The sequence below is a fragment of the Esox lucius genome, chromosome 3, assembly GCF_011004845.1.
Source record: "Esox lucius isolate fEsoLuc1 chromosome 3, fEsoLuc1.pri, whole genome shotgun sequence".
Lineage (NCBI taxonomy): Eukaryota > Metazoa > Chordata > Actinopteri > Esociformes > Esocidae > Esox > Esox lucius.
In genome coordinates, this window is record NC_047571.1 from 7,722,683 (window position 1) to 7,741,755 (window position 19,073).

The 19,073-nt window shown below is 43.4% G+C and overlaps 1 protein-coding gene across 2 annotated transcripts in view; it reads left to right on the forward strand.

Moving 5' to 3' along the window:
- LOC105017764 (neuropilin-1a) overlaps positions 1 to 12,890 on the forward strand; it is a 42,844-nt gene extending 29,954 nt beyond the window's left edge. The window contains exons 9-18 of one of the 2 annotated variants that reach the window (XM_010882642.4): positions 1,400 to 1,634; positions 1,817 to 1,919; positions 5,156 to 5,300; positions 6,453 to 6,635; positions 7,097 to 7,144; positions 8,505 to 8,651; positions 8,769 to 9,085; positions 9,270 to 9,372; positions 10,015 to 10,068; positions 10,480 to 12,890. In XM_010882642.4, the coding sequence (XP_010880944.2) occupies positions 1,400 to 1,634; positions 1,817 to 1,919; positions 5,156 to 5,300; positions 6,453 to 6,635; positions 7,097 to 7,144; positions 8,505 to 8,651; positions 8,769 to 9,085; positions 9,270 to 9,372; positions 10,015 to 10,068; positions 10,480 to 10,769 (1,625 nt within the window). In that variant the 3' untranslated portion in view covers positions 10,770 to 12,890. The remainder of the gene's footprint in view (positions 1 to 1,399; positions 1,635 to 1,816; positions 1,920 to 5,155; positions 5,301 to 6,452; positions 6,636 to 7,096; positions 7,145 to 8,504; positions 8,652 to 8,768; positions 9,086 to 9,269; positions 9,373 to 10,014; positions 10,069 to 10,479) is intronic. The other variant, XM_010882650.5, reaches the window with a different exon arrangement.
- Positions 12,891 to 19,073: the final 6,183 nt, after the last annotated feature.

Here is a 19,073-nt window from a genome sequence, read left to right on the forward strand (position 1 = left end):
TGCGTGTCTGTCTGTCTGTGTGTGTGTGTGGGTGTTCTGTTGTATATTACAAGGCCCAGGTGATTAAGAGCTTGGAATGACACAGGGGGGAGGCAGGCAATCTGTCTGTGTTTGTGTCTTCCATTCATACAGCCTCTAGGAGTCAAGATCGGCCATCTTTAGTACACGCACACATGCACGCACGCACACACACACATGCACGCAAACACACACACACACACACACACTGTACTAACCCAGCAGGGAAGCAGGAGAGTCATGCCATCTTTATGATCCTCTACTGAGGGAAATCAGAGAGGATGGATTTCATGGGAAGAACAAAGCATGCACGCACACACACATACACGTGCATAGTTTGACCACAAACACCAGTCAATCTGACGGATTAAAATCCCCAAGGAGCTCACAAAAAAATCATCATTGAGTGGGAGTTGTTAATACTGTCCCACTTAGACACAGGATGTCTTATTCTCTATGGGTACTGTTATATAAAGGCCATAAGGACACAGTCTCACTCTGATCTCCTCTTCCTCTCACTCTCTGCATCATTCTCTCCCTTTCTTCCTCCTCTCTCTCTATCTCTCCATTTGTCTTTCCCATTGTTCCACCTTTCTCTCTGCAGGAGCCTAAATGCAATACATAAAATAAAAATATTTCACTTATTAGCATGCAATAATTTTTGTTCATATGTCAACAACAGTAAATACACGGTTCATTTATTTACAGGAATGTTTACAGCTTTTAGAGGCTGGCCTTGCCCCAGGATGACATGACCAGGGGGGAAAATCAAATTCATAAACAAAAATGATTTAGAAAAAAATCTAAGGAGACACAGATTCTATCTGGGTGGGCAACCATGGATCCTGGCATGTTTACAGGTTGATGTATTTACAGTTCATATTTACAGCAAAGTAATAATGCAATTGTTTGATTCCTCGCACTTAATAAAATGTGTATGGATCATTTAAAATGCATGAAACCTCATTTATGTTACACAATATTTGGGAATACGTGACTGTTGTTGCTTCCTGGTAACTTAGCATACCTTTAATTGCCCTTTGATATTCTGGCAAGTAAAATGTTTTGTTTTGGGGTTGTAATCTTGGGGCAGTCGGGTAAGGACAGAATGGAGCCTCACAGTCTTTTCACCTCTCTCTGTTTTCACTCTTTTTTTTGAATTTTGTTCAGTAGTTTGATAACTTTGAAATGGACAATCTTTCTGTACCAATTACTGCTTGTGTCAAAGTAAATAGTTCAACCTCGCTAATGGATTTCTTTACGTGGATTTGGGTGATGAGAATCGTTAGGGCGTCAAGCTGAGGCTTCATTCACTGGAAACCTGCACCCTCTACCTCCATCTTTCTTTCCCTTTCTTCCTCCTCTCTCTCCCGTTTCTCAGACTACCCCTGTTCCGGTATGCTGGGAATGGTCTCGGGACAGATCTCAGACGCTCAGATCACTGCATCGTCGCACGCGGATCGTGGCTGGGTTGCGGAGAACGCCAGGCTGCTGACCGGGAGGTCAGGTTGGACCCAGCACACAACCAGACAGCCCTTCAAGAACGAGTGGCTGCAGGTGGATCTGAGCCAGGACAAGCTGGTCACTGGCCTGATCATCCAAGGAGGACGCAACAGGTGGGTTGCCAGAGACGCTCAGTGACCAGAAGGTTCCAACCAGAACTGGCTGTAAACTTTTTGGGTCCCCAAGTAAAATTTGGGGCCACAAACTGCTAGGGACCCCCCCCCCCCACCCACGCCCCATGGTCCCTAGCAGTTGAGGGCCCGCTAGTAGTCAACGTTTTTGTCTTGTCATGCAGGGAGAAGAATGTCTTCATGAAGAGGTTCAAGGTGGGATACAGCAGCAACGGTTCCAACTGGACCATGGTGAAGGAGAACGCCAACACCAACGCCAAGCCCATGGTAGGGGAGGCCGCCTCGGCCGGGTCACATGGCATTTTAACAGTGATCTGCACAGATCTTGGAGGACAGGGTGGGAGGTGTAGAAATAGAATGAATAGACGAATCACTGACTTTAATAGGGACAAGCTCCTGTTCCTTAACATTTGGAAAAAAAAAACGTCCCCTGTGCATTCATGTGCTGTTTTTTTAAAGGGGCAATAGAAATTAAATCAAATCAAATAGTTTCTTCACCAAGATTGGTGTTGAAAAGAGTGTTGTTGGTCTTGTGTGTGTGTGTACGTACGTATGTATGTATTTGTGTGTGTACGTATGTATATATGTGTGCATGTATGTATGTATTTATGTATGTAGATGTGTGTGTATGTATGTATGCAGGGTTGGGTAAGTTACTTTTTAAATGTAATCCGTTACAAGTTACCTGTCCACATTACCTGTCCGATTACTTTCATAAGAAGAATTGGAAAACAAATAGGAATAGCCTGAACACCTTTTGCGGGATCAATCAATGTTAGAGTTTACATAGCTGGACAAAAACGGAATTCGCATTTTACCTTATGGATAGGCTACAGTGCCTTTGGAAATGGGTTTCTAAACTAATTAATCCAATAAACCTCGATCTTCCAGAATCTGACTTTTTATCTGAACATAACCCAAAATCTAATGATGCTTAAGCCTGTTCTGTTATTTGTGTTTTATTCATGTTTTTAATTGCTTCAAAACATTGTTGAAAATAAATGGCAATTACTCGAAAAGGGTATTGACATTGTTATTTATAAAAATTAAGATATCTGTAGCTTTTCGCGCATAAACAAAATCTAATGATTTGCTCCACAACCAACATTATGCAAACCACATTTGCAATCGTAAAGACCCGCATAGAAATAAGATTTACCTGCGCGAACGTAACTTGACATTATTATGGCCACCAGTGATGGAATTTCAAAATGTAAATTAAATAAATAAACTGTGATTATAAACCTTCACTCTTAGCTTAAAGTAAAGTTACGTCAGCAGCCAATGATAACCAATGAAGTGAGGGGTGTACTCACTTTTGTCAGATACTGTATGTATGTATGTTACATGTGTGTGTGTACGTATGTACAGTATCTCACAAAAGTGAGTACACACCTCAAATGTTTGCAAATATTTGATTATATGTTTTCATGTGACAACATTGAAGAAATGACACTTTGCTACAATGTAAAGTAGTGAGTGTACAGCTTATATAACAGTGTAAATTTGCTGTCCCCTCAAAATAACTCAACACACAGCCATTAATGTCTAAACCGCTGGTAATAAAGTGAAAATGTCCAAATTGGGCCCAAAGTGTCAATATTTTGTGTGGCCACCATTATTTTCCAGGGTCTTGGCAATCTTCTTAAAGCCTAGGCCATCTTTATGTAGACCAACAATTCTTTTTTTCAGATCCTCAGAGAGTTCTTTGCCATGAGGTGCCATGTTGAACTTCCAGTGACCAGTATGAGGGAGTGTGAGAGCAATAAAACCAAATTGAACACACCTGCTCCCCATTCACACCTGAGACCTTGTAACACTAACGAGTCACATGACACCAGGGAGGGAAAATGGCAAAGATGGCCCAATTTTGACATTTTCACTTAGGGGTTTACTGTTATGGAAATGTCTTTAATTGATGTGTTCTTATTCTTTGGACTTTAGAAATTGCCATCACAGCACTCACTTTTGTTGCCAGTGGTTTGGACATTGATGGCTGTGTGTTATTGGAGGGGACTGCAAATTTACACTGTTATACAAGTTGTACATTTACTTCTTTACATTGTAGCAAAGTGTAATTTCTTTAGTGTTATAATATGAAAAGATATAATCAAATATTAACAAAAATGTGAGGGGTGTACTCACTTTTGTGAGATGCTGTATGTATGTAAGTATGTATGTATGTGTGTATGTACGTATATATGTGTGTGTGTTTGTATGTGTGTGTGTGTGTTTGTATGTATGTGTGTACATATGTATGTATGTGTGTATGTACGTATGTGTGTGTGTGTGTGTGTGTACGTATGTATGTATGTGTGTGTGTGTGTGTGTGTTTGTATGTATGTGTGTACGTATGTGTGTGTGTGTGTGTGTGTGTGTAAGTACGTATGTATGTGTGTGTGTGTGTTTGTATGTATGTGTACGTATGTATGTGTGTATGTACGTATGTGTGTGTGTGTGTGTGTACGTATGTATGTATGTGTGTAGTATGTATGTGTGTGTACGCATGTGTATGTATGTATGTGTGTGTATGTATGTATGTGTGTAGTATGTATGTGTGTGTGTATGTATGTATGTGTGTGTGTGTATGTATGTATGTGTATGAATGTGTGTGTGTGTACGTATGTATGTGTGTGTGTGTGTGTGTACGTATGTGTGTGTGTACGTATGCATTGAGGATAGTATTCTGCACAATGCTCAGCATCACAAGACAGTCTGACATGAACATCCATCTATTCCAGATGGCCAGTCTGCTGATTTATGGCAGACTGAAGGATATCTTATCTCTGCCTAAAATAGGACCCTATCGCCCACACAGAGCCGATAGGGATCTGGTCAAAGTAGTGCACTACACAGTCAATTTGGTCCGCTAACCTAGATATCCCCGTCCTGTTTCCAGTGTCTTTTTATTCATCTCCTTTCCAGACGGTCTTCAAAGACAAACCGAAAGGAAGTATTTTTTTCTCTAGGTGTACACTATCAAATCCCAATTAACACCCTATTCCAAAAAAGTATTCATTACTTTCGACCAGGACTTTGGTGGGGAATAGAATGCAGTTTGGGAGGCAGCCATAGCGCTGGTCAAACTGTGCAAAAAACTTCTCTTTGACTGAGTGTTTTGGAGTTGGTAACGTGAGGACCTATGGCTTGACACTTGCTGTGTCCCACTGCCGCTACCTGGTTGCAATGCGCTCTAACCATTTCCACATGCCTTCTCGCTTTCAGAAAGATGTCAAAGATATACTTCAGCGTTCATTTCCTAACCTGATCTCCAAGAAGGTTAGGGGGCAGCAGGATGCCTAGGGTTAAAGCGTTAGGCCTGTGGAGGAAGGATTGCTGTTTGAATCCTGGAGCCAACAATGGAATATTGTGATCTGCTCTTGAGCAAGGCACTTGGCCCTAATTGATCCAGGGTCACAGTCATTAATGGATCATACTGTGCTGTGACCCCACTCTCCAGTGGCCTCAGTGTGTGGTGCTGACAAACCTGCTCTGTCCTCCAGATCTTCCTGGGGAATCAGAACCATGACACTCCGGAGCTGCGTTCCCTGGGCCCCCTTCGGACCCGCTTCCTCAGGGTCTACCCGGAGAGAGCCACCCCAGAGGGCCTGGGACTCCGGATGGAGCTGCTGGGCTGTGAGATCCAGGGTGAGATAGCAGAGAGATCACACCGCAGACAGACAGAATCGCCTGGAATCGGTCTGGCTTTGTTGGACCGACGGATGGCCGTGCATTCGTTGTCATGCCAACAGTTTGGCCTACAGTGGATATAAAAGGTCTACACACCCCAAAAACATGCTATTTTAATAGGGGTGTGAAGACTTTTTATATCCACTGTAAATGTCAGTGGAAATAAAGCAAATTAGGAAATCATTTAATGCTAGCAGTAGATTTAGGCAAGAAAGAACACATGCAGGACGGCAATCATGCTGGCGTTGTTACACTGTTGTGATTAAAGAAGCTGTCTGACGCGGGTGGGGTTATCTGGATTTAGTGGGGTTATCTGGTCGCCCTTATAGGGGAAAAGATAAGAGTCAGTTTGAATGGGCCAGGCAGAGGTGGAGCAGAGAGAAATGAGGGAGGAGAGGAAGGGGGGGGGGGAGCGTGGCGGCTCCCTTTATCTATCTCAAATCAATACAATCTCCACATCAAAGAGAGAACATGAGAATGGCTCATATATATGCACACACTGGAACACAGACAATCTCCCTGGATGCACACACACAAACCCCAAGCAGGAAGCACACACACACTCACTCACTCACTCACTCATTGGAACGCCTCACACACACACACACAGACACACACACTCACTCACTCATTGGAACGTCTCACACACACACAGACACACACACTCAGGAAGGCCCATCTGGAAATCCAGTATTAGCGCTGTACTCAATTTTCCCCGGTCACCTCCACCCCTTTGATTTCAACCTGTCAGTCATGCCCCTCCCTGCTTCCATGGGACCAGGGTTTATCTGTGGCCATCTACAGGCTGCTACCAGCCTCTGTCCGCTGGCTCAGGTTTCAGGATCGCTTCCCCCAACCATGCCGCGTGTTCTGGGAGCCTGCTTCTTGTCAGTATGTCGGGCCCATTACCAGTACCAGCAAACAAAACCTCCAGATCCCCTAATCCAATCACGGGGAAGATTGACGTGTGGGTAGGCTGCTTTCTGAGGTGTCGTGGACCTGAACTATTCATATAATCTCCCTCGCTTTCTTTCTTTCCCTCCACCCTCTTCACTCATTCCTTGTGCCCGCCCTCTTTCTCTCTCGTTTTCCCCTTGTTCTTTTTCTCAGAACCCACGACACCGCCTCCAACCACGCCTGTGGTGACCACGTTCGTGGAGACAGCGTTCGCGGTCACGTCGGCGGCAGCAGGGACCGCGCCCACCTCGACGTCGGAGGAGTGCGACGACGAGCGGGCCAGTTGTCACAGCGGGACAGGAACAGGAACAGGAGGCGAGGACTACGACACCACAGGTGGCGCACGCGACTTCCGTTCTCTCGCCGATCTTGAATCTATTTAAATATACATAAAATTATCTGATTTGGGAATCATTTAGTGATTTGCATCGACGTCGTTAGTATTTTATTAACATTTTGTTACAGTTTTTATCCATGCCTGATTTAAGGTTTGTCATTTTAGGGCAGCATTTGCAGACACAGATTAAGCTAATCAGTGAATAAATTAAAGTAAAGCATAATGGAGTATTATGTTGATGTTGTGTCTAAATTGTTTAAGAGCAAACTAGTTCAATAACCGACAAACAAATATTCCTAATTAAGACATTATATTTGAATATCTGGTCTAGTTGAACCTGATATGGGCATTCCTGGCCTCTGCTTGCCTGCCAGCCTGTCTCTCTGTCTTCCTGCTTTGGTGTTCTACCCCACACATTGACCCATGAATTCCCCTAACTGGGCCTGTCTGTGTGTAACAGGTAGTACCATAGTGCCAGATCCAACGTCGGAGGAAGAGTTGGTGCCAGGTAAGAACGCCCATAAACCACCACCTCATTTATTCCAGCTATCATTCATCCCTTTATCACTCTCTGTATCTAATTTCTCTCTCTTTGTCTGCATATGTAGATAACACAAGACTGATAATCAGGGAGTTTTGAAATGAAACACGTGTGAGGCTGCTGGATATGACAATGTAATGTGTGCCATGCAAAATTCAGAGATGTTGCCAGATATATTTGTGCTTTGGCCAAGTGCTCTGTTGTTCATCAGCATGTTTGGCATGACAACGGCCAACAGTGGACTTGGCAGCAAGACAAACAGACCTGGCAACCATGCCTGAAAAAAAGAAGGGCCATTATAATATCTATTTTCCAGTTCTGGATTAGTCCGTTTTCCATTTTCTTCAGAACATGTGTGTGTGTCCAGAAAAGGCAGCTTATCCCCTATATAGTGTACCTCTTTTCCCCTTTTCATAGTACCTCACTATGAAGGGAATAGGGTACTGTTTGGGACGGAACCCAGGTTTGGCCTTGTGATGAAGAAGCGAAACAGCGGGGGGGGGGGGCGCCTCGGGTGTCAATTAAGTGAAAGAGACATTCACATGACAACAACCAGAGGGCACATAAGCGGTTAGTTATCCAGGAGTTGCCAACCACCATAGCCTCAGTCTGAGAAGAAAACAAACATTATTTGTATTCATAGCAGTTGCATTTATTTGGATTATATGGTTAACCCCTGGAATGTTTCCTCGCAAACAGTGCCCTGTTTCCTCTAGAGTGTGCTACTTTTGACCAGTCAAGACTGATAGTTGTGAATTATTCAGTTTAAGGAAATTGATGGTGGATTTGTGATGCAGACGTCCTGTGTAGTATTGGCATAGTAGGGATGGAAAATTAGACTCTGTCTCGTAGTGTACAACAGTCTGGGGTTTGTTTCATTTCTGTTCTGTTCTGATGCCATTCCTCCCTTCTTTCTGGAATGTTCCTTCATTCTTTCTTCGGGGTGATACTAAACACATGTTTGGGATCTCTGAGTCTGTCTTTTGTCAAAATATGAACACTAAGTTAGTTAGAGTGGCTCCAAGCAACACAGACATTTTAGTTTTCTATAAGAATAAATGCTGTGCATGCTTTAACTGTCCAAATGTGTGTGGGTGGTAGCAAAATATGTTTTCATTATTTTATTTTCTCTTCCTTAAACCTTCCTATTTAACCTTCTTTTTTTGAGTTGATACCATGGAGAATCGGGCCAAATGTAAGCCACCCCCAAGAGCTGCTTGGTTGCCCCACACAACGACATGTGGTCTTAGTGTGGCATTGTATCAGCAGTTCACACAAGAAACAAGAGGAACCTAGCGTGGTATCACAAGCTTTATCTCTTTTTCAGAGAACCTGTTGTTTTCCTGTGACTTTGGCTGGGAGAACAACCCGTCGTTCTGTGGCTGGACGCTGAAGAAAGATACCGGGGCTACGTGGTTGATTCAAACCAGCAGGGATTCCTCGGCCCGCAAATGGCCCAACCTGGACCACATAGGTGAGAGAAGCAAACAACAGAGTACTTGCATCTTACACACACACAAACACACGCACACACACTGACTCAGCAAATACCAGTGTCTGTATTTAGCCTGTCTCTTACCGCCCTCTACAGGAGGTCCAGGGAACTTCATCTACATGCAGCTGGATGCCGAGAGCGCAATGGAGGAGGAGCAGGAGGGTGTGGTGAGGGGGGTCAAGGAGAGGGTGGCCCAGCTAACCAGCCTGCCCGTCGACGCCACAGACGCTACCATGTGCCTGTCCTTCTGGTACCACATGTTCGGGGAGCACGCCGGCACTCTCCACATCAAGCAGAGGAAGGAGATCGAGGGGGAGCTGAGGGACGCAGTGCTCTGGTCTGTCAGCGGACACCAGGGCAGCCGATGGAGGGAGGGACGGGTGCTGGTGCCCCACTCCGGCACGCCCTACCAGGTAAACAGTCAGAACCGCGTTACGAGGCGGTGCGTTCCACGTGGCACCGGTTGCCTAGCGGCTAGTGCACCGCTTCAGACTGGAGCCCTGTGGTCAAAGGTCATGGGTCATTTGAGCGCTGGCAAAGTGGGAATACACCATGCGAGAGAATTTACACCCTCTGCCGTTTTGTCATTGTTCCAAGGTGGTGATCGAGGGAGTGGTTGACGAGAATGGGAGGACTATGGGACACATCGCGCTGGACCAAGTGCAGATCCTGGATGGACTTGCTTCTGAGAAGTGTAAAAGTACGTTTCTGATGAGGTCGCAAAGACTGGTGGCAAATATATGAATCCTCACAACCTAGAAAACCTGTGGATTGTGGAAAAACAAGCCACCGTTGAAACTGTTTTGCTCTCTGCTTTTTTGTTCCAATATTGATCTTGCTTGCTATGCAGGTAGTCAGTCCAGTGGTTTGCTCGCAGCAACAATCTGAAAGAGAGTGTTGTTATTAGCGGTTGGTATAGACGAAGCGGCTAAAGCATGAAATTGTTTTCCTCCTGCAAATGGGGCTGCATTTTTAACGGCTGCCATCCCTAAAAGCAAGACTCTGGAAGACGTACATGTTTTCACCTCTAACACTGGCTGTGATGGAACTGTAAGAACGGAGTGATGAATCTTGGCAGTGTAACTGTGGGACAGTTTTTATTCTCTACTAGCGATAATGCGTACAATTAAAGTACCTTCTTTTAGTTGTCCGTTGAACCCAAGGACCAACTAAAATCTTCCTTCCAAATGGAAAGGTTTGGAGGCTGCCACATTGAATCCCCCACTGCCCGAGGACCAATCAGGGTTAACTGTCTTGCTTAAGGGTTAATCAGATCATCAATGTCCATTATGCATCATGTTAAAAATATCTTAAATATTGTGTATTGTTCTATCCCCTCTAGATCCATCCATACTAGAGTCTTCTAGTGCCGAGCCAACCAAGATCTTGATATACCGTAAGAACAGCACTTCTCTAGTCATTTATAGTAAACCTTCTGGGTGGTGATTGTTTTACTAGGCTATTTCATATACATATGTACCCAACTGTTCTGACAGCACCTTAAAACTATTTTTCACGGGTTTTCTATGACTGACTTAATAAATTCAGCAAGGAAGCAATCTTTTCGGTAATGTAATAGTGTTTTCCCTCAGTCATTTTTTATGCACCAACCAATAGAAAAAAAATTCAGCTCTGACATCTCTCTAAAGCCTGTAATGACACTGCCAACCACCGGATGGAGCCAAAGCTTTGCTAATTTGGCATAGAATCTTCTATTGTAGATGTTGACATGTGATGTTTTTTGCTTTCTGACTCATATAACCGCAGTAAATAATATTACCCTCATATAACCCTCATTCTATTTCAGCAGTTGGCTCATACCACCCTGAACCAGTGGGGAACAGTGAACTGGGAAGCCCAGGCAACATGCTGAAAACCCTGGACCCTATTCTGATCACCATCATTGCTATGAGCGCCTTGGGAGTCTTCCTCGGTGCCATCTGTGGGGTCGTCCTCTACTGCGCCTGCTCACACGGCCACATGTCCGACAGCAGGAACTTGTCAGCCCTGGAGAACTATAACTTTGAGCTGGTGGACGGCGTCAAGCTAAAAAAGGACAGCAAGCTGAACGCACAGAACAGCTACTCAGAGGCTTGAGCTAAAGGCACAGGCTTCCTCTGAGGGAAAGGAACATGCGCAGCCAAGTAGCTGGAAGAACTGGCCCACCGGAGGAGGCTGTGTCCCAAATGGCACCCTTATTCCCTTATAGTGCACTGCATAGGGGATCGGGTGCCCTGTGGGGCGCTACGTGGGGGGATATGATGCTATTTGGGACATAGGCTACCGTAGAAGCGGCGGGATGCTGTGATTGAACCATGCTATTCTCAGGAGCTGCAGTGAAAGGAACCTACCCATAGGGGGCACTGTGTATAAAGAAAACTTGTACAGCAAAAACATTTTTTTTTTTGGTATGTTTTGCAAAGTGCCGTTTATCGGTAATCAGATGCTGGTGTTGAGACCAATTGAGATGAAAGTATTTCTTCTGGAAGAATCTGATTTGTCATTTTTCTTCTGTGGTCAGTTTTATTTTCTTCACGGAAAGTGCATAGAAAATGTTGATTCATAATCCTGTCATGTCGCTTTTCTGTGTAATGTTACTTTCTGTATGTCTGCATTGATTTGTGCATTTTTATGCGCTGGCGAGTGTGTGTGTGTGTGTGTGTGGGCATCTGAAAGGGTATTTGCCTGCGTTTGTGTGTGTATGCATCCAGAGAAGGGTGCTTGTCCTGGCCCTAGACTAAACATCTAGTTCCAAAAGTGCCTTTTTGAAAGTTTCTGTTGCCTTTTCACCACTGATTCTGTTCTAATCATAGCAGTATGTATGCATCGACGGCTAGGGTGTGATTTAATTCTGATCATAAAAGTACATAGGTATTGGCTGGTATAGTCTGATTCTGTTCTGTTGATAGCAGTATGTAGGCGTCCGCTGGTACAATCCGATTCTTTTCTGATCATAGAGTTGGATTGGCAGGATTCCTGGCCGTCCCATTCATAGCACATGATGCATACAACTTATTGTACATAGGTTTTAATATATTTGAGCGCCCTTTTATATATATATATGTGTGTGTGTGTGTATATATATATATATATATATATATATACATATATACATACATATATACATATATACATATATACATATATATATATATATATATATATGACGAAAAGACAAAATGCTGCAGTATCCTTTCTTTGTGCTTCATGTATCTAAGGTGACGTTGTCTGGCCGTTATCATGCGCTGTATGTAATGAGTAATTTTGTACGTTTACGTTGCGTTGGTGCTTTCACAATGCTGCCTGGAAAAGGAGGGTTATTATGGTCAATGGTTAGGGTCTTTTGAGAGATGTTCAGAATCAGCCGTGATCATACACATCAGGTCTTATTAAAGCAGGCAACGATTTGGCCTAACAAGCAGATAGTCAAAAACCTACTGGCTGCATCTGAAAAAGGCTCCCTATTCACTACAGAGTGCTCTTCTTTTGACCAGAGTCCTATGAGCCCTGATCAGAAGTAGTGTACTATACAGCTATATGGAAAATGGTGGCAATAGACTTGGGGATCTGAAGCAAATTTACCAGAAGGAAATTATGACACCTGGAACATTATGGGCCAGTTTATCAGACAAAGATTATCAATCAGTGATAGAGGTTGTTACTCCTGGACTAGGCCTACTCTATGTCTGGGAAATCTCTAAATGTCATTGGAGGAATGATGATAAAAAACAAATGAACTCTTCTGTAATGCTGTTCTCAAGTATTGTATCCTAGCTCCTTATTTTGTGTCTTATTTGACTTTCTTGATTGCTAACATGAAGAGATCTGTCAAAACGCACCACTGAAAAAAAGCATCAAAGACGTGGATCTAATGTTTTAATCCATGGATGCAATGTTACTATAGTGTTTATTCCAACAGGCTGGGTCTATTGAAGCTTCTATGATTGCTTCCTTTGTGTGTTTTGTTTTCTGGGTAGCTAGTTAGATGTTTCATGGTTCTGCTTGGAGTTGTTCAGTGTGCCGGCACTGAATTAGAAGGATCCCAGTTGGAAGTAATCCTTCTGTGATTCCTTGATTCTCTCATTAGAAAACGTTTGGTGTGGTCTTCCTCCATAGGAAAGGATGCTGCAGCACTCAATGTGAAGAACATTTGTTGCACTGAAATATTTAAAAGATCTTTGTGTTGTTTATAATATTGATTTGTGAAAAAAAAAAAAAGAAAACGAGTGAAGGATAAGACAGTGTTACAGATAACTTTTATATGGTTTCAGATAATGTGATATAATTCTGAAATGTATAATTATCGAGATGTTTTTCAATATTGAGAAAGCTATACACGTCTCTTTACTTACGTAGTGTTTCATTTATTTGGTATGTTAATTCACCATGTGTTTTTGTACCGTCACAAATGTCTGTGCAATTTCTTTTCTACAAAATGTTTTATTTTCAATACTGCTTCTGTAATTTGCCATCCCAGATAAAAAAAAAAATGAAAAGCAAAAAAGAAGTAATCTGTTGAGGCCTTAATGACTGAAGTAATGTTTCTATATTTGGACTCCGTCCTAAATGTACCTATTCCATATGGTGCGCTGTTTTAGAGCAGAGTCCATAGTGCAGTATTTCCCAATCCTGGTCCTGAGGACCCCAATGGGTGCATGTTTTTGCCCTCACACTCACACATTTGATTCAAATGTTGCCCTCACACTTAGACACTTGATTGATGTAATCAACCTATCATCAAGTCTATAATATGAATCAGGTGTATGAATGCTAGGGCAAATATACATGCACCCCTTGGGGTCCCCAAGACCAGGATTGGGAAACACTGCCATAGGGTTCTGGTTAAAAGTAATGCATTATATAAAGGAATAGAGTGCCATTTGATTCCCTGGTCAGCTCCGAGACCCATCTGTCTATGTTGTTTCTGACTATGATCAATGACTACTACATTCCAAAGAATTGGATCAAATAAATGTTTGAATAAGATTCATTCTATGAAGTTGTTTCAGTTCAGAGATGATGATTACATGTTTAAAATGTAGGTCTACCCTGTTAATGTGGGCTGTGTCATATCCATGTCGAACACCTGAGGGTAGTATTGCCTAAAATATTTTGGATAATGGCATCAACAAGGGCACTTGTGTAACCAAAACCAAATCAAATTATCACTTGTAAGATTTATCCAAAAATATGTAAACTTTAAGAACAAAAAACACAATATTGTGTTTCTAACACATTCTGTTGATTTGGATATACATGATTAAATGCAGTAGGCTACATTACTAGTTGGGATTAAGTACAGTATAGATAAATTGCATATTGTGATACATCCTTTAAGAAATATTGTGTAATATAGCTTATTGCAGCCCTATTTTTGCCGAACCTCCAGTGATTTTCCCCCACAACTTGTTTTAAATAGGGAAGGAAGAAAAACAGTACTTTTCCCTCCCTGACTCATTTCTCATGACTCTTGTCATTGCTGCAGACACAATATGTTTGGAACATCTGATCACAGTTTCATATTGCAATACACATAGAAATGGGAAAATAGCAATACATACTTTTTTTTACCTTTATCCAGATTTCTCTCTAATTCCATATTATTCAAGTAAATCTCTGCTGTTTCATTGCCGCAGACACGGGACAGTCCTTGATCACTGTACTCTGGACTGTCAATGTCGAGATAAGTGTCTCCCAAAGCACTTTCTATGTTGTTCTGGTGCTTATTAAGCTGCTCACTCCATCAGAAATGTAAGATCCCTTATGGACTGGATTTAACGCACTCTCTGGACTTCTATCTCACCAGATAGCAAGCACGCAAAGCAACCAAAATCGATTACTAAACCCACAAACCTGGATGGTGCTGGCCAATTGCTCTGCCCTCCAAAGGCCCCCAGGACCAATCTGCAAGCAGGATTCAAACTCTGGTCTTGCAATGACACAGCTAATTATATTGTATTTTGAGATTCCTGGCAACAATAAGCCCTAATTACCAACAGTAGTCAAATGTTGTAAACTACAGTTATTACTGGTACTCATACCACTGTAAATAAGAAGTGATTTGGGTGAGGTTACCTGAGAAATCCACCATTCAGCCTAAATGTAATCATTACTACCAGAGCCGTTGCCAGGAGTCCTGGGCCCCCTGAAAAGATACATGCCTGGGCCCCCTCGCAGGTGATACTGACATTATAAAGTTCAGCTCTTTGCAGATGATGTTGTCGTGTTGGTCCCTTCTAACCAGGACCTTCAGCATGCACTGGGACGGTTTGCAGCCGAGTGTGAAGCGGTGGGGATGAAAATCAGTATCTCCAAATCCGAGGTCATGGTCCTCAGTCAGAAAAGGGTGGCTTGCCCACTTCAGGTTGGTGGAGAGTGCCTGCCTCAAGTGGAGGAGTTTAAGTATCTAGGGGTCTTGTTCACGAGTGAGGGAAGGATGGAACGGGAGATTGACAGACGGATCGGTGCAGCTTCTGCAGTAATGCAGTCGATGTATCGGTCTGTCGTGGTGAAGAAAGAGCTGAGCCGCAAGGCGAAGCTCTCGATTTACCAGTCAATCTACGTTCCTACTCTGACCTATGGTCATGAGCTTTGGGTCATGACCGAATGGACAAGATCCCAGATACAGGCGGCCGAAATGAGCTTTCTCCGCAGGGTGGCCGGGCGATCCCTTAGAGATAGGGTGAGAAGCTCGGTCACCCGGGAGGAGCTCAGAGTAGAGCCGCTGCTCCTCCACATTGAGAGGGGTCAGCTGAGGTGGCTTGGGCATCTGTTTCGGATGCCTCCGGAACGCCTTCCTGGGAAGGTGTTCCGGGCCCGTCCCACCGGGAGGAGACCCCGGGGAAGACCTAGGACACGCTGGAGGGACTATGTCTCCCGGCTGGCCTGGGAACGCCTCGGTGTCCCCCCGGAAGAGCTAGAGGAAGTGTCTGGGGAGAGGGAAGTCTGGGCATCTCTGCTTAGACTGCTGCCCCCGCGACCCGGCCCCGGATAAGCGGAAGATGATGGATGGATGGAAGTTCAGTGGGCCCCACCAAGCCAGGGCCCTGTGAATCATACCCACTTTTCTCTGTGTCGGTTATGGCCCTGATTAACACAATTGTCAGGATTAATACTTTAATAAAATAATTACACAGACATTATTACCCATCAAAGAACTTGAAATAACAGTATTAATACTTCAAAATATAGGTTTTATTGAGACATTATTACAAAGCGCAATGTAACGCTGAGGTCATAAACATGAAGAATGTTCTTGAACAAAATGTTTACTTCCAACTTGATTGGCCTACCATTTTCATGGGAACCGAGAGTGTGCGGTACTCTTTGTGACCTCAACTTCCTCTAGTTCAGAGAGCATCTATTCTAAACATAGTTCATCAATGTTTCTAGTGTCATCAATATTTCCAGTGTTTCAAGTGTTTTATGAAACCTCACATGTAATTGTTGATTTATTACTGAGTTATAAGAGCATATAAACAGGCATAAAAACATATTCATGTGAACAGGCCGTTGTGACACCCTCCTCCAGTTTGGATCCGCAACCACTCTCCACTGCACATTGACCGCACCCCACGCTCCACTACTCATGAACGCACCCCACGCTCCACTAACGTGTTTTGTTAAGTAACATGTTTAGTAACATGTTTAGTTAAGTTGTACAAACAAGTGCCAGATGTCAGCGATCGGGCTATTTAAGATTATGAATAAAAGATTTGTCACTGTTGTGATTTATTATTTGGGTGCACAAAAAACATTATCCATCATGATCAATCAAATTTACTAGAATATAAAGCACAATTAATTATGTGTTACTTTAACATCTGTCATTTACACCATCATACTTATACCTTTAGAATTGTTATACATTTGTAATTTAATTATATTTATTTCATTTGAATGTATGTCTCAAAAAGAAGAGAAATTGCTAATTAAAAGTAATAGATATATTTTTGTTTTTGATTACTGGATCATTAGAGAGATCACCACTGCTTCCTTATCATGAGAGTATTATTTAACCATAATGTGGTGCAAGTAAGCACAAGATAAACTGTTTCGTTATAGTTGATGACACAATGGCTAAGCATGCACATCGTTATTGATCTTGTCTACTATGTACCAGTCTTTCCTAGCTTTTAAACAAAGTCTAGCAGAGGAATATGAACCTACAAAGGAAGTATGAACTCATATTCATTCATTATTGAAGATTATATTTAGCACATGAGGTAAGTTACATTTCTGGACCCAATCACAAGCCAAAATACAAGCAACTTTTTGACAACATAGGTAAATGCAAAGAAACACTAGACAATTACACCTGTGTGACCTGGTGATGACTCCTATTGACCTCCTACTGCGTGAACTGGTGGATCCTGCCACGACAGGATGTCGCCTAATGACCCCTACCTCATGACCTGGTGAGGACTCCTACTAACCCCTACCACGTGACCTGGTGATATCGCCTAGTGAACCTTACTGCATGACCTGGTGGTTTCTGGCCTGACAGGATGTCTCCTACAGACCCCTACCACGTGACCTGATGATGTCTCCTACAGACCCCTACCATGTGACCTGGTGATGTCTCCTACTGACCCCTACCATGTGACCTGGTGATGTCTCCTACTGACCCCTACCATGTGACCTGGTGATGTCTCCTACTGACCCCTACCATGTGATCTGGTGATCTTTCCTACTGACCCCTACCATGTGATCTGGTGATCTTTCCTACTGACCCCTACCATGTGACCTGGTGATGACTCCTACTGACCCCTACCGTGTGACCTGGTATTGACTCCTACTGACCCCTACCGCATGACCTGATGATGTTTCCTACTGACCCCTACCATGTGACCTGGTGATGACTCCTACTGACCCCTACCGTGTGACCTGGTATTGACTCTTACTGACCCCTACCATGTGACCTGGTGATGACTCCTACTGACCCCTACCGAGTGACCTGGTGGTTCCTGGGCCTAAAGGATGTCTCCTACTGACCCCACCACGTGACCTGGAGGTAGGTCTTCGAGGATCGCAGCAGCAATGTCGTCGTGTCCTGGGCTCTGTCCCCACTATAATTTATTGAGCCGGAGTCCATGTTTTGATATCAAAACATATCTTGTTCTTGACAGAGTAAGGGCTATCAGTGTTTTTAATTATATACTTAAGCAATAAAGGGTTGTGGTACATGGTCTCAATATACTAAGAGTAATATATAAATACAGGTGCTGGTCATAAAATTAGAAGATCATCAAAAAGTTCATTAATTTCAGTAATTCCATTCAAAAAGTGAAACGTGTATAATGTATACATTTATTCCACACAGACTGATATATTTAGAGTGTTATTTCTTTTAATTTTGATGATTATAACTGACAACTAAGGAAAACCCCAAATTCAGTATCTCAGAAAATTAGAATGTTGTGAATAGGTTCAATATTGAAGACACCTGGTGCCACACTCTAATCAGCTAATTAACTCAAAACACCTGCAAAGGCCTTTAAATGGTCTCTCAGTCTAGTTCTGTAGGCTACACAATCATGGGGAAGACTTGCTGAATTGACAGCTGTCCAAAAGACGACCATTGACACCTTGCACAAGGAGGGCAAGACACAAAAGGTCATAGCTAAAGAGGCTGGTTGTTCACAGAGCTCTGTGTCCAAGCACATTAATAGAGAGGCGAAGGGAAGGACAAGATGTGGTAGAAAAAAGTGTACAAGCAATAGGGATAACCGCACCCTGGAGAGGATTGTGAAACAAAACCCATTCAAAAATGTGGGGGAGATTCACAAAGAGTGGACTGCAGCTGGAGTCAGTGCTTCAAGAACCACCACGCACAGACGTATGCAAGACATGGGTTTCAGCTGTCGCATTCCTTGTGTCAAGCCACTCTTGAACAAGACACAGCATCAGAAGCGTCTCGCCTGGGCTAAAGACAAAAAGGACTGGACTGCTGCTGAGTGGTCCAAAGTTATGTTCTCTGATGAAAGTACATTTTGTATTTCCTTTGGAAATCAAGGTCCCATAGTCTGGAGGAAGAGAGGAGAGGCACAGAATCCATGTTGCTTTAAGTCCAGTGTAAAGTTTCCACAGTCAGTGATGGTTTGGGGTGCCATGTCATCTGCTGGTGTTGGTCCACTGTGTTTTCTGAGGTCTTGGCACCTGGTTTAAAGACCATGGTATCCCTGTTCTTAATTGGCCAGCAAACTCGCCTGACCTTAACCCTATAGAAAATCTATGGGGTATTGTGAAGAGGAAGATGCGATACGCCAGACCCAACAATGCAGAAGAGCTGAAGGCCACTTTCAGAGCAACCTGGGCTGTCATAACACCTGAGCAGTGCCACAGACTGATCGACTCCATGCCACGCCGCATTGCTGCAGTACTTCAGGCAAAAGGAGCCCC